Source organism: Microplitis demolitor, chromosome 9, assembly GCF_026212275.2.
Source record: "Microplitis demolitor isolate Queensland-Clemson2020A chromosome 9, iyMicDemo2.1a, whole genome shotgun sequence".
Lineage (NCBI taxonomy): Eukaryota > Metazoa > Arthropoda > Insecta > Hymenoptera > Braconidae > Microplitis > Microplitis demolitor.
Window position 1 is genome coordinate 15,953,692 of NC_068553.1, and position 16,001 is coordinate 15,969,692.

At 25.9% G+C, this 16,001-nt stretch overlaps 1 protein-coding gene and 1 long non-coding RNA gene across 3 annotated transcripts; one reads left to right on the forward strand and one right to left on the reverse strand.

Moving 5' to 3' along the window:
- Positions 1 to 270: 270 nt before the first annotated feature.
- LOC103573627 (sialin) lies at positions 271 to 9,933 on the reverse strand. 2 transcript variants are annotated; one of them, XR_001345405.2, is made up of 9 exons: positions 9,557 to 9,933; positions 6,259 to 6,464; positions 4,375 to 4,596; positions 4,199 to 4,283; positions 3,960 to 4,126; positions 2,255 to 2,404; positions 1,805 to 1,937; positions 1,475 to 1,728; positions 271 to 633 (listed from the first exon to the last, which is right to left on the reverse strand). It is a non-coding gene; the product is annotated as a sialin (long non-coding RNA). The 2 variants fall into 2 exon arrangements; XR_001345404.2 differs by lacking the exon at positions 9,557 to 9,933 and adding an exon at positions 8,543 to 8,797.
- Positions 9,934 to 11,217: 1,284 nt separating this feature from the next.
- Positions 11,218 to 13,412, forward strand: LOC103573625 (uncharacterized). The gene is made up of 3 exons (XM_008552783.3): positions 11,218 to 11,375; positions 12,925 to 13,071; positions 13,157 to 13,412. Exons 1-3 carry the CDS (start codon positions 11,301 to 11,303, stop codon positions 13,289 to 13,291), a joined length of 357 nt encoding a protein of 118 aa, XP_008551005.1. The 5' UTR covers positions 11,218 to 11,300; the 3' UTR covers positions 13,292 to 13,412.
- The last annotated feature ends 2,589 nt before the right edge of the window (positions 13,413 to 16,001 follow it).

The following is a 16,001-nucleotide window of genomic DNA, read 5'->3' on the forward strand; positions in this document are numbered from 1 at the left end:
AAGGATAAAAAAAAAATAATAACTCCCAAAGATTTCGGCATGGATTATTTTCACAGAGAAATAAGTATAGTTTTCTGTAACTAATTCCCATGTATTTTAGTGAAATGAGAGTAAAGTAGTTAAGTGTCTCGGATCTTATGAGAAAATATATTATCTTCTCACAGTACAATTCAATGAAATGGAATTTCAAAATGAAAGTAATAATTTTAAATGTTTAATAAAAATTATCTACTTTATTAAAATTTTTTTGTTTTGTATTTTTATCTTACAATTAAAGTAATTAAAAAATATACAATTAAAAATATATAGGTATATATTTATGATTAATTAATTGATCGTAGATGTTGCGACCGATAATTTTGATTGGATTGACGTAGATCGCGGAATGTCTTTACTATTACTTTCGATATCTTCATCGAGAGTATAAGAATTAAACGGCTCTGTTTGTACGGCAACGTCTTCGTAGTCTAGTTCGAATGCATCTTGTTCGTAAATTACATCGTGACTACGAGGACGTGCGACAGAGGGAATCCATGGCTGAGGTACGCCTTTTCCTAAGGCCAAAAAAACTGCTGCTGTTAATAAAAGAACGAGCGATGCTACGCCAAAAACTAGACGCCATGATCCGGCGATCTGCAAATTAATTTTTTTTTTTTAATGTAATCATTACTTTGATAATTAATATCTCTGTAATTATCGTAAGTACAGTTAATTTATATGGAATACTTATAAATATATACATTATTTTTTTTTCTGATGATTCTTACAATTTTACAAAACAATAAACTGAAAGAAAATCAATTTAAATTTAATTAAAATAAAAAATTTTTTGAAAAGTTAATTGTCAAAATTTTTTTTAAATTTGAATTTTTAAAAATGTTGCAGATGGCGAAAGTGAAGGTAGGTTAAAATGGACAATTTTGAATAAAATATCAATACTATTCACATAATCCATTTTGCCCCCCCTTCAGTTTAAAATTCTAAAAAATTTTAAGGGGTCCATTTTGCCTCTTTTCCTTTAGTTAAAATTTCAACTCAAAAATTTAGTGATCTAAGGATTTCAAAATTGAAAATATTTAAATTTTTGAAAATTCAAAAATTGAGGCAGTAGTTAATTAAAAATTTTTGTGATTGAATTTGAAAAATTAACTTTGTATAAATAATCAAATTAACTAAATAATTTAATTTTAAATTTTGAAAACGTACTAAGCGAATTTTTCAATTTGAGACAATTTTGAACTTAGAGTTGATTATTTTTTAAAATTAAAAAAAATTCAAGAGTAGAAAAATTTTCTCTAGACTTTATTTTTGAAAAATTCTTAAAAAATTTTCATAATTGGAACATTTTTGGAAAATTTGTACACCGGATATTTTAAAATATAATCCAAGTTAAATCATTTTTTTTTTTTTTTTTTTTTTTTTAATTTAATGAGCTTTAAAATATATTAAATATTAAAAAATTGAAAATGTATACCGATCCATGAAGTGCTTGAGTAACAAAATAATTAGCAGCAAGTAATCCAGCGGCACCAAGAGTAGAACAAAGTGCGCATGCAGCAGCAGCACAAGCTGGAGATTCTGCTGGTGCTAAATCAGCAATTGCTGCAAGTGCACCAGCTGGAGCAGTACCAGACACTAGTAGAGCGGCTATTCCCAACCAAGCTGCACCAAGAGCTTGACAGCCCGCGTAACCCGCGACGAATAATAACGCAGCAGGTATAAAATGTGCTATTAAATAATTAATTTATTTATTTATTAATTAAACATTTTTTTTTTTATTTCTTATGGTATAAAATATCGTTACCTGTATAAACTACAAGTTTCCTTGCAGTTGTTGTCGACACGATTCCAGACTCGCGGACATGATCAACAAGAAGACCACATGTTAAAGCTGCCATGAAGTGACCAATGTGAGGCAATGTGGTCAATACTGAATTCTGTTATGACACTTAACGTTAGAGATCATTTGTTTTTTTTAATTATCAATACCTGCCGTATATCATTTTTTTTTTTTTTTTTTTTTAAACGTTACATTTATTTATCGGGCAGAGTGGGGTAAAATGGGCCTCAAAGGGGAAAATGGACTTAAATTTATATTACATATTAGCCCTTTTTCCTTAAAGGGTCCATTTTATTGAAATTGTGATAGAAAAAATTATTTGAGAAATTTTGGCGGGAAAATTTTGAAAAAGTGAAATGATTAAAATGTTAGAACTATATTTTTAAAAATTAAAGTATAAAATTGTAAGCTTACATTTGCTGTTGAAAATCCGTATATAAGTTTAAGATATTTAGTCATGCCAAGAGCCAGAGTAGCGTCACCCCATTGATTGCCCATCGTGGCAACCGCCGATGCCCAAACAGGCACCGATCTCAGTAATTTACCCCACGGTATCACAGCACCCTTTTGTAAAATAATTTAATTATTGTTGTTACATTTTACTATACACGGAGGGACAATTATGGTAACAGTTACAATATATTATAGGAATGGTTCCCATACTGCATGGTAACCGGTTTTTTTTTAAATGTTGATTATAGGAACGGCACCCTTGTATATTATGGTAATCATTTCTATAATTATGGGTATAATTCCCATATGGTATCGGAATAGATCCTATGGAATCATGGTAATCGTTACCATGTAACTATGATAATGGTTACCATAATATTATCGTAATGGTTACCATAATATTATGGTAATGGTTACTATAATATTATGGTAATAATTCCCATACATTATGGTAATCATTACCATAATATTTAGAAATTATTAGAATTTTTTTTTTGTAATAAGCGTTTTTTTTTGTATACTTAAAATTTTGTAATATACAAAAAAAAAATTATTATTATTTCTAAATATTATGGGAATTATTACCATGATATAATTGTAACCATTCCCATACTATTATGGTAACTATTCCCATAATATCATGGTAATCGTTACCATAATATCATGGTAATAATTCCCATACATTATGGTAATCATTACCATAATATTTAGAAATTATTAGAATTTTTTTTTTGTAATAAGCGTTTTTTTTTGTATACTTAAAATTTTGTAATATACAAAAAAAAAATTATTATTATTTCTAAATATTATGGGAATTATTACCATGATATAATTGTAACCATTCCCATACTATTATGGTAACTATTCCCATAATATCATGGTAATCGTTACCATAATATCATGGTAATAATTCCCATACATTATGGTAATCATTACCATAATATTTAGAAATTATTAGAATTTTTTTTTTGTAATAAGCGTTTTTTTTTGTATACTTAAAATTTTGTAATATACAAAAAAAAAAATTATTATTATTTCTAAATATTATGGGAATTATTACCATGATATAATAGTAACCATTCCCATACTATTATGGTAACTATTCCCATAATATCATGGTAATCGTTACCATAATATCATGGTAATAATTTTCATACATTATGGGAATGATTACCATAATATTATGGTAACCATTACCATAATATGATGGTTATGTTTACAATAATATTATAGGAATAGTTAACATAATATATAGGGCTTATTCCCATATACACTTAGGAATCATTACAATGTGGTTATAGGATCGGCTACTATTTGCTTATGGGAACTATTCCTATGAGTATGGTAATCATTACCATGATTCTTTTACATGCGATATGGAAACTGTTACCATAATAATAGGAATTGTTCCCATACTTATGGAAACTTTTCCCAGAAAGTATGGGTCTATATCCCATAATCCCAAGTAATCATTACCATAACGGTATGGGATATTTCATAAACGTACTAGGAACAGTTACCATAATTTTCTCTCCGTGTAGTAGAATATTTTTTTTTAATTTTTAAATTTTGTTACTTAAATTAAAATTCCGAAAATAAATTTGAAGGGGTGAAAAAAAATAATGAGTTACTTCATTACTTTAAATAAATAAAATAACAAAATTACCGTAGTGTCATGTTGATACGACTTGGGAGTGTCTTTTACAAAGTGACCGAATGTAAAGTACCAACAAAGTGCTATAAATACTAAACCATAACAAAGAGAATCTCTGCCAAAAGATCTTACGGCGGCAGTGCCAATCCATCCAGTTAAACAGTAACCAACACTGACAGCTAAAATTACAAATATATTTTTCATAATTCAAAATTAACTACCATTTAATTATAATTATTAGTAAATTTTACCAGCGTAACAGCTGAAGTACCAACTCCGATGGTTACTTTTGAACCATGTCATGGCGAACATATGAGCCGCAGGCATCGTTGCACCCTGAAATAATAAATTTAAAATATTTTCATTTGATTGTCGTAAGAAATATATAGAGAAAAAATAATTGTATTGTTAATTAAATGAAACAAACTGTGCAAAGTCCTTGAAATAGTCTTAGAGCAACGTGTGAAGGACCTCTCCATGCGGCAGGGACAAGTATGGAAGCTAGACAGGCGCCTAAAACAGCTCGGGAAAAAACCATCGATGGGCCAGATCTGCCCCAAACGAGACAACCCCCAAGTATTGGGCCAGCGACTTGTCCCCATAGAAATGCCTCTCTCATAATTGACTCAGCTCGTTCTTCTTGCGGTAACTGTGTCAAGTATCATTAATAAAATTTATATATTTTATCCTATATGAAAAGGTATGATAGATAGGGGGAAGGCCAAAATGGGGTACTTAAGATAATTTTATTCCGGGCAACATGGGGAACCCCATAAAAAAAGTAAAAAAAGATCTATAATTTTACACTGAAAAAAAAAACAGAACTTTTGTAAAAACATTAGTTTCTTCAGTAGTTAGCCAATAAAAATTAATACACGGTTCATTCCATATATGAATTGAAGAATAAGTTTTTTGACAGAAGAAAATTGACATTTATTTACACGGAGAGAAAATTATGGTAACTGTTCCTAGTAAGTTTATGAAATATCATCCCATACCGTTATGGTAATGATTACTTGGGATTATGGGATATAGACCCATACTTTCTGGGAAAAGTTTCCAAAAGTATGGGAACAATTCCTATCATTATGGTAACAGTTTCCATATCGCATGTGAAAGAATCATGGTAATGATTACCATACTCATAGGAATAGTTCCCACAAGCAAATAGTAACCGATCCTATAACCACATTGTAATGGTTCCTAAGTATATATAGGAATAAGCCCTATATATTACGGTCACTATTCCTATAATATTATTGTAAACAGAACCATCATATTATGGTAATGGTTACCATAAAATTATGGTAATCATTCCCATAATGTATGGAAATTATTACCATGATATTATGGTAACGATAACCATAATATTATGGTAACGATTACCATAATATTATGGAAATAGTTACCAGAGTAGTATGGGAATGGTTACCATAATATCATGGTAATAATTTCCATAATATTTAGAAATAATAATTTTTTTTTTTTTGTAAGAAGCGTTTTTTTTTGTATATTACAAAATTTTAAGTATACAAAAAAAAACGCTTATTACAAAAAAAAATTTATTATGATTTCTAAATATTATAGTAACAATTACCATAATATTATGGTAACGGTTACTTTAATATTATAGCAATGGTTACTATAATATTATGGTAATGATTACCATAATGTATGGGAATTATTACCATAATATTATGGTAACCATTATCATAGTTACATGGTAACGATTACCATGATTCCATAGGAACTATTCCTATACCATATGGGAATTATACCCATAATTATAGGAATGATTACCATAATATATATGGGTGCCGTTCCTATAATCAACATTTCAAAAAAACCGGTTACCATGCAGTATGGGAACCATTCCCATAATATATTGTAACTGTTACCATAATTTTCTCTCCGTGTACAGTTCTCCAAAAAGGAAAAAAATCAGCATATTTCGAGCTAAGCTCAGATTTTTGCGATTAAAAAAATGATTTTTAATGAAATTTTCAAATTTTTTTACTAAAAATAGGGGAAGGGGGGCAAAATGGGCTGACATTTATATTGCATATAAGCCCTCATTTCTTAAGGGGCCCATTCCCCCCCCCCTCTCCCTATATAAGATTGAAAATTTCCAATAGCATAATTTTTTGTAAAAAGAAAATCCAATATTTCTGAAAGTCTATTATTTTTTTTTCTCAATTGTAACAGAAAAAAAAAAATTCCGTATAAAATTTTTGAAGTGGTCCATTTTGCCCACTTGGTCCCACTTCACCCTCATACTTTCCCTATAAATACTCAATTTTTTTGAACTTACTTCTAAGAGAATAACTTCAAAATCTTCAGTACGATTTCGACGGCTGATATTAACCAGCATATCACAATGCCACGATGTATCGATAATAGCATGATTGTCTTCTTGATTTGCCAATAATGCAACTGATGAACTCACCTCAACTGCACCACAAAGGGCAAATCCTACTGCAACAAGTCCTGCGACAATATGCCGCGCTCGTACGGCCGCTAAAATGTAATTTTACATTTTTTTTATCAATCCCAACTTAATAACATTTTTTTTTTTTTTTTTTTTTTTTTTATATTTTTACTCCATTATAAACACCAGTAATTAAGTGTAACAACTGTATGAAATTAAATTTTTACCGGTTAAATGGTTTAATCGTGACGATGATCGAAAAAATAATTAAACTCAAGCGAACAATGAAACAAAAAAAATTTAGAAAGCAATTAGAAATTAACATCAGCACAAAAAAGATGTTATTAATTTTGCGAATAGAGGGAACATCTCAGTTGACTTTCAAGATGTTTTTATTCTTTTTTTTTTCTCACTTTCTTTATCATTTTCTAAACATCGCCTTCTACAATATTGATTTAACTACATAGTAAATGCCTAAAATTAGAGAGAATTTAATCCATTGTAATCTCTATTTATAATTATTGTGATAATGAAACCAGTATACGCTGATTTTTTTATTGACTAATGCAAAAAAAACAAAATAATACGAAATTCCCAAAATAAAAAAAAAATTGCCATTTTAAATTAATGTAAAAATAATCACACGTTAACTAGAGTTATATTTAGCTTGCAAATAATACTGTTGTCTTGTATATATTATCATATATTTTTTTCCAAATGTAAACATAAATAATGTGAAGGAATTCATTGATAATAAAAAAATAAATTTTTTTTTTTTATATTTCCCACATAATTTTTTTGATAATGAAGTTAGCCGTCCAATAATTTTTGAATTTTTGTTTAAATGATAAATTATAAAAAAAAAAATTTTTGAAAAAAATGCACTTATAGTTCTTTAAATTTTCTACATGTGCATTTTTTTAGTTTTTTTTTTTTTTTTTATTGCAGCAGACAAATTTAAAATTAATAATAAATAGAGTAAAAATTAATAAAATAAAAAAATGCGCATTTAGAAAATTTTGAAATTGATAAGTGTTTTTTTTATAAATATTTTTTTTTTAATTTTTTACTCCTTATCATAAAAATAAAAAAAAATTTTATTGTTTTCCTATGGTTATAATATGTCACTAAAATAATAAAATTTATTAACAAAAGTATAATTATTGTATTATTTTCAGTCTTGTTTACCGACATTGAAATCATGAAGGAAAACTGTAATAATTAAAAACTTCCGCAGTGTTAAATTAAAGTTTAATAAATAGTATCTCGGTACATTAAATTCAGTGACATTTTATTTATAGTGAATCTCTTTATCGCAAGAAATAATGTAAATAAGATTGGGAATGACAAGCACACGTCTTTATTTAGATAATAACTTGGAAGTTTTTATCATTGATATGATAGAAAAATCAAAATTATTTTTTTATTTTGTTTTCAAAATATGTCTTAGTCAATATTAATTACATTTTAATAACAACAAAATTTTTAATTGTAATATTAAACTATTTTTTTTTTTTAATGCATTGTAATAAATTTCTTAATATTATAATTTTCAAAAATATATAAATATTAGATTAATAAAAATAAATATATATGTAAACAATATGAATAATTTAATTGTCAGTTTGTTATCAAAATAATTTTTGGTTTGTTAATTTCAAAAATATTTTTATTAAAATTTTTTTTAATTTTTTGTTTATTTATATATATATATATATATATATATATATATATATATATATATATATACTCAGCCGAATCATTCAAAATTTTTTAAAACTTTGACTTTAATTTTTTAAACAAAAAAAAAAATTCAATTCATTCGAAAAAAAAGAAAATGTATGAAATTTTCAAATTTCTAGTATAACTAAAATGTAATTTTTTTTTTTAAAAAAAGTAATATTTATTTTTATTAATTGACATCTATTTTTTAACAAATATTATTAATCAAAATATGACGATTTTCAGTATTAAAAAAATTTTTTCAATTTTTATAAAAATATATATTGTAATTATATTTTATTAACGACATATATGACCTTACTGAAGTAAATTTTTGAATCAATAATAAATTATCTTTCCAAATCTATTTTTATCCTTAGCGCAGAATTAAAAAATCTCTTAAATTTCGCGGGAATTTTTTGAAAAGAAAAACTTAACAACAAACCTTTTACTTCTTTAGCAGCTTGTTTAAATTGTACACTGCTACGTTTAACGAGCTGTACACTACCTTTCCTGACAAGGTCTGCCATTTCACAAAGCTCATAAACATTCAGTTAAATAAAACGACATCCTCACATTACTTATCATTCATCAAGGCTTATTTGGATTATTCAAATATACACATTTATTAAAACATATATTACCACAAACTCCATGTGTACATACGTATATACATACAAAATAACATTTTTTACCTATCTCTAGTTATTTCATTCAAACATCGCTATCGAAACGATTTTACATTAGTATTAACCAAAAAAAAAAAAAAAGTTTATGTTAATGCCCATGCAGAAAAAATTCGTTTACAAAATTTTTAAAAAATATTCATGACAATGAACTTCCAAAATTGAGACAATTTTAACCTTTTAAATTAAATATTTTTGAAACTGAAAAATTTGAGAAGTTCAAAAATTTTCAACTGATGTACGCATTTCCTGTGCATTTTTTTTTTTTAATTTTTTGAGCAAAAATAATTTGATTTGACCATTTTTTGGGCTTGAAGAATATTAAAAAAAGAATAGAATTATGAAAATTTGCGACTCTTACCAAAATTATTCCGGTAAAAGGCAAAAAAATCAAAATTTGTATGAACACTTTTTGATTTTTGTTAGAACTTTTTGGGAAAGTCAATTTTTTTCACTTTTTGTATTCATTCAAAAATAGTCCAAAAAATGAGTGATTTCAACTGATGATGAATTAAAAAAATTGTCGATTCAAATCATTATTGTTCAAAAAATTTCAAAAAAAATATAAGCCCGCGAAAAAAATCCACATTAATTGAAAATTTTTCCACCTTCTAATTATTTTAAAATAAAAAAAATGTTCAACTCAAAGTTCAAAATTGTCTCAATTTTGGAAATTCATCAGGGACGTTTTTGAACGAAGTTTTTTTTACATGCGTGCTACTGAATCTAATTTTCCATAACAAATAAAAAAAAAAAGTAATGAATTTATTTACCTCGTACTTCAAGTGCAGCATGCCTTAATTGAACACTGCTACGTTTGAGTTTATTAAGAGCAGCCATTATCAATAAATGATTAATAAGTGGCCGATAAGTGATAAATATTAACTATAAATCTTAAACAAACTTATATCGATGCTTATTCGATACATTTCAATCAAATTAACACTTAATTAAATTACAAAACTACACTAATTAATTAATTAATTAATTAAATATATGAATATATGAAAAAATTCCACTAATATAAATTCAAAAAATCACACATGTTTAAGATAAAAAATAAAAAACCAGTACTAGAGTAAGCAGTTTAAGTCACAATCTGGTCGGTGTGAGATCGCGAGTACAGAGTATGAGAGTCAATAAAACATGGTTGCTTAACGAGTCTTGATACAATAAGTACCTATGCTAGATCAGCCTTGAGGGAACATTTTACGCGTACCTACATAAATACACTAAATTGATAGAACTTGCTGAGGGATCACTGTCAAAAACGGATTTATTATTTAAACTGGGTCATTATGCTATCTCTGTATATTATTCAATATTGTTTACAATATTTATAAATAATTGTTTCAATTGTTGTGGGATTATATTTAGATCGTAATGTATGAGAGTACTTTTGATCCATTGATGTATTCATACATTAATGCATTGTTTGTGAGAAAAGTTCTGAGTAAAAAATTGTTTATTTAGAAATTAAAGACAGGAAATAGATAATGACATTTGTGCGACAAAATATATATAGTATTTAATTATAATTTTTTTTGTCAATGGAAAACTTGGGCAAAATGGCTCCAAGTCCTCTGGTGAATTCCAGTATTTGAGTAATTGAAAGAAAATTTGAATTACGATTTCATAATTAATTATTTTTTTGAATTGAGTTCTGCGGCTGGTTATTGAAACTTGGGTAAAAAAAAATTGTTGGAAAAATTTTTAAAAAGAGCTGAATATTTTAAATTTCAAAATGTGATACGATAGTGTACTTTTTTGAGTTTTTGTGAATTTGAAAAATGCGAAGAAGAAAACAATTGATTTAATACTGCAACGTTTTTGAATCTGATTGAATAATTTGAACTTTAGAAAAATTTGAATTTTTTCAATCATTCGTAAATTTTATTTTGAACGGAAAAATTTGAATATTTTTTCTACAAATTCAAATTTTCGACAGAGGTAAATAGAGCTTAGACACAAATCTACGAAAAAATTATTTTTGATTACTTTAAAAATTATGTTTTCCATTAAATAAAATTTGAATATGAGTAATTTGAAAAATTTCACATAATTCGACAACTTTCGGATGATTCGAAAAGTTACGAATAAGTTTTAAAACTTACGAATAATTGTAAAAGTTTTGAATTAAGTCGAAAACTTACGAATAATTTCAAAAATTTCGAATTAGTCGAAAAGTTACGAAAAATTTGAAAATTTTTGAAATTTCCGATTCAAATTTCGATTCGAATCGTTATATTGTTCAATACAATTCGATTTGAATATGATTTGCACACCCGTAATTAAAAGTCAAATATTAATAATTTGAATTTAAATAAAACGCGCGCTTTTCTATGATACAGTAATTTTCTGTATCACCGACAGATTTTATAACGAAATAGTTACAAATTAGTAGCGCTGCTGTTTCTCCATTTTTTTTTTATTGTTCAACCTGCATAATTTCTAGAAGGCCTGAGAAATCTATTCCATAAAATTTCTGCAAAGTTGATTGCGCAATAATAAGTCAAAATGGTTTTACGTGAATTTAATCGTCTTGCTGGAAGATTGCAAGCTTCTGCAAAATTACATCCTTTGTATCCAATCGTAAGTCACATTATTATTAATTAATTATTAATGACCATATTATTAAATCAATATTTAAAATTATCACTAAATCGACGTATGATTTCTCCTCCCCTCACTTCTCAAGGCGGAAAAATTAATTATTTTAATAAAACTATTTAATTCATTAGTTTTTTTTCTTTTAATTAATCACGTAATTAATTAATTAATTCAAATTTTTTAAAAATTTCTAATCAATCAAAATATATTTTATTATATCAATTTAAAAATCTTAACCTCAATTTTATTTTGGTCAAAAAGTAAAAAAATTACAAAATCATTTTTTTAAAAATCTGATTAATTATTTTGAAAGTAAAAAAAATATTTTTTGAAAATGAACATTCAGAATTTGATTTTTCTTAATTTTGGTGATTTATATAACTCATGAGTATATATATAAATATATAAATTTTCTTGAACCAAAATAACAATCAAATTTAAAAAATGTATTTAAAATGTTGATACCGAAAACAGCCGACATCTGACAATTTTCAAGTTTTTAATTACTAAGTTGTCATAAAAAAAATTATAAAAATATAATATTTTCAAATATTCTTCAAACGCATATTTTTAAATTTTTCCCTGCCAGTATTTGTTTTGTTTATTCAAAATAATAAAATTTTTTAATGTTTACTAAAAAAAAGTCCTAGTACCTGATCAAGGAATTAGTACTCGATCTCTTCATGTATTTGTATATCTATATTATAGTAAATATATGAGTGATCGGGTACGAGTTCCCTGATCGGGTAATGATCCTGAAGTTAACAGACAATTAGTAATTTTCGGATTTTTTTTCCAAGTCAATTACAAAAAATCAAAAACTAAAAATATGCACGTATAGAAAATTTAAAAAACTACAAGAGCAATTTTTCTAAAAAATTTTTTTTTTATAATTTATTGTTTAATAAAAAATCAAAAAATTATTAGCCATCGGCTAACTTCCGTGTCAAATCAGGTACTAGTTTTACTAAAAAGTTTAGCTGAATTGTTACTATGTTGTTGGTAGAAATTGCACTTCATTAACATGCTATAGATTAGTATATTTAACAATAATAATTAGGTTATCGGAAAATAAGTACCAGATTCTTGTTGAATATTTTAATTTACTGCCAACGTTTCGTCAAATATTTTTGACTTCTTCGGGCTCAAATAATGACTATTCCACAAAAGTCGATGGTATATAATTATGTACAATGACGTCTCGAGTGTAAAAAACATTGTTAAATATTTAATGCAATAAAACACAATTTGAATACATTATTCTTAACATCATCATCCAGATCAGTACACAGCAATAATACTATTATATTTTACAATGTACATGGGAGAAATTTAGATATTTACCTCATATCCACAGTATCTTTTTTGGGTAATTTTTATTAAAAATTTCACTGCGTGTTCCATGATGAGGTCCTAATTCCCTGATAGGGTACTGAGTCTCTTACTTTATTTTCATCATCATTTAAAATCTATACTTACTAATAATTAAATAAAATGAATTACTCTTATTAATAATTGATGAAATTAACAGAAACCAGTACCATTGAGCAAAGCTGATTCTCCAAAAATAATCTATGATTCAATAAAAACAAAAGCAGTCACAGTAGACCAAGTAGTAGGAACAGCATCATACTCGACTCTTCCACCAAGGCTTGTAGCCAAGATGAAGAAATACCAGGTACGAAAATTTCTCATTGAAAAGTATTTATGAATTCATTTAATTTTCTTATGATTAATCAATTAATTTCCATTATTTATTTTAGGCTGATGTTACTAAGCCAGTATTTCTAATCAACGGTACACCCGACAAAATACTGTTCGGTACCACCGTCTTCTTAACTTTTATTGGTCTTGGAATGTGTGTAGACTTTTACTGGCCATTGATCTGGACAAAATAAATATTTTTTTAAAACGTAAAGTTTGTAGATGATGATTAATTAAAATTTCTAGGTGGTAATTAAATATTATAAATCATTAATTATTGTCATAACTGGTTACAATAAAAATCATTACCAGTAATTTTATTATCATTTTTATTCTAATTTTTTTGGATTAATTATTTTTTTTAATTAATACTTTAGTTAAAGACGAACTTTGTAAATTTGCTATTAATAGATTAGAGTATTCCAGATATAAAAGAAGAAAGAAAGAAAGATATTTCTACAACAAAATATTATAAAGAAAATATTCTGTTACTAATTTTTTGTCATTCTGTTATTAGAAGTATTATTATTATTATTATTTATTGATTATTAGCCATGAAGTCGTAAACTCTGTGGCCATTGTTGTAATTAATATATAGCAAGAAATTATTTATTTCTTAAAACTTAACCTTAATCTCAATCATCGCTAAATCGAAATTTTTACAAGTGACCTAGTAATTAATTATTTTTACTCAAAAAATATTCATAACATGATTTACGGAATTGCAAAAAAGTTGATTGTTCTATAAAATCTGCTGGAAATAGTTTTTATCTAATTAGATAAAATTATTATTATTTATAATCAAGTATATTCTATATTTATGTAAATTACAAAGGGATATAATTTAATCAGAAAAAAAAAGTTAACGTAAAATATTTTCGAATTTTACAAAAATTAGAAATTTTACATTTTTCCGAATTATTCTTCAACACAAAAAAAAAAATAACAGAATCAAATCGTAGAAATTGTCGAAATTTTTGGTGTCACGCTTAAATAACCGAATGACAAAACCACACACAAAAATCATGATAAAAGGGCACAACACGGTTAGTTATTTTGTCTTTGGTTAAACTGTTACACAACCAAATTTTTGACTTAAGAAATTTTCCAGTTTCTAATTTCGACTAATCGAACTTGTTCAAACATTTTTATTTTTTTTCACATGAAAATACATTAAAATCCAGATTTTAGTAAAATATGAGCACTTTAAAATTGATATTTAATGCTCGCACATCTTAATTTTCTATTTTCTATTTATAAAACATCTGAAACAAATTTCGCAATGTTCTAATTTCGATATCGTAAATTTATTAGACAAAATTGGATTTTTACAATTAACCTAAAAATTTTCCGTTCGACTAAAAAAATCTGAGACAAAAAAAACATACTTCGCACCATTTCCAATATATGAAGCTTTTAATGCTGACCTACAAAAAAAGAACACTTTAATTTTTATTTGTAATTATTAAGCAATACTTTACGATAGTGAAACTCATATGTCCTAAATGGTCATATGTTTTTTTTTATGTACCTGAAGTTCGCAATGTTTTTTGACAACGAAAAATGAAAAAAACTAAAATCATAAAACAAGGTCGCCTTACTTTTTAGTTTATATTAATATTGTTCATCGCGACAACAAAAATGTAAGGAAAAATCGCAGCCACCCCGTGTGCTCCGGAACTACCCCTAAGACCTACCCTAAAGGTATGGAAATTCATTTACCCCAGATCGAGGTCACCTTATTCGCTGGATTTTTATTATGTTGTTTATCATAATTTTTCTACAAGTTTTTTATGTTGCAATCAACAATATAAAAAAAATCCGGCGAGTAAGGCGACCTCGATCTGAGGTAAATAAATTTTGATAAATTTAGGGAAGGTCTTAGGGGTAGTTCCGGAGCACAGGGGGTGGCTGCGATTTTTTTTTGCGTTTTTGATGTCGTGATGAACAATATTTAAAAAAAAATAGAAAGTAAGGCGATTTTTTTTCATAATTTTATTTTTTTTCATTTTCGTTGTTGAAAAACATTGCGAACTTCAGGTAATTTTTTTTTTTTTTTTTTTTTTTTTTTTTTTTAATTAACGCATTTTATAAATTTTTTTTAGTATCATTTATTTTAATAACCGAATGTAAAAAGTAAGTATTTATTAATAATAAAAAAATATAATAATTTCTTTTGAATAATCAACATTCATTAACATTAATTATTGCCAATATTTAATTAAATTTTTTTACGTCACGGTATTTATTATTGCGGCCGTTATCACTAAACTGCATGCAGGATTCCCAATACTGCGGAAATGATGACTTATGTTTTATCTACACATAAAAAATTAAATTTATATTCTATTAAATACTTTTCCTTAACTACAAGTTACTTTACGTATCTAAGTAATTAAAAAAAAAACGACGGTCTCACTATCATTGTTTGCTATAAAAAAAATAATTCTAATTAAAATTAATTTATTTTACAGCAGATTAATTTATTTTATTATAATGAGTACTTAAAAATAAGACAATTAAATTTCATGTGTATCACATATAAATATATCGTTTATATATTTACTATTTATGATTACAGATTTTGATTCAATAGAATTTTGGACCCAGAAAAAAAACCTATTGGCCAAAAATGATTTTTAATAAATAATTTTTTTGAAAATAAATTGTATATTTTTTTCACACGAAAAATTTATTGAAAAACAAAATTTGATTTTTATTTTAAGTTTTTAAATGTATGAGTAATTAAATTTGAATTTAAAAAAATTTATATCATTTCAATAGATTTTTGAGGAAATTATTTTGTGTCAAATTTTTTAAAATTAGTTCTTTAATTTGTGACTTAAAAAAAAACCCCGAAACTCTGTTTATTAAAAAAAATTCAATTAGTCAGTCACAAAAATT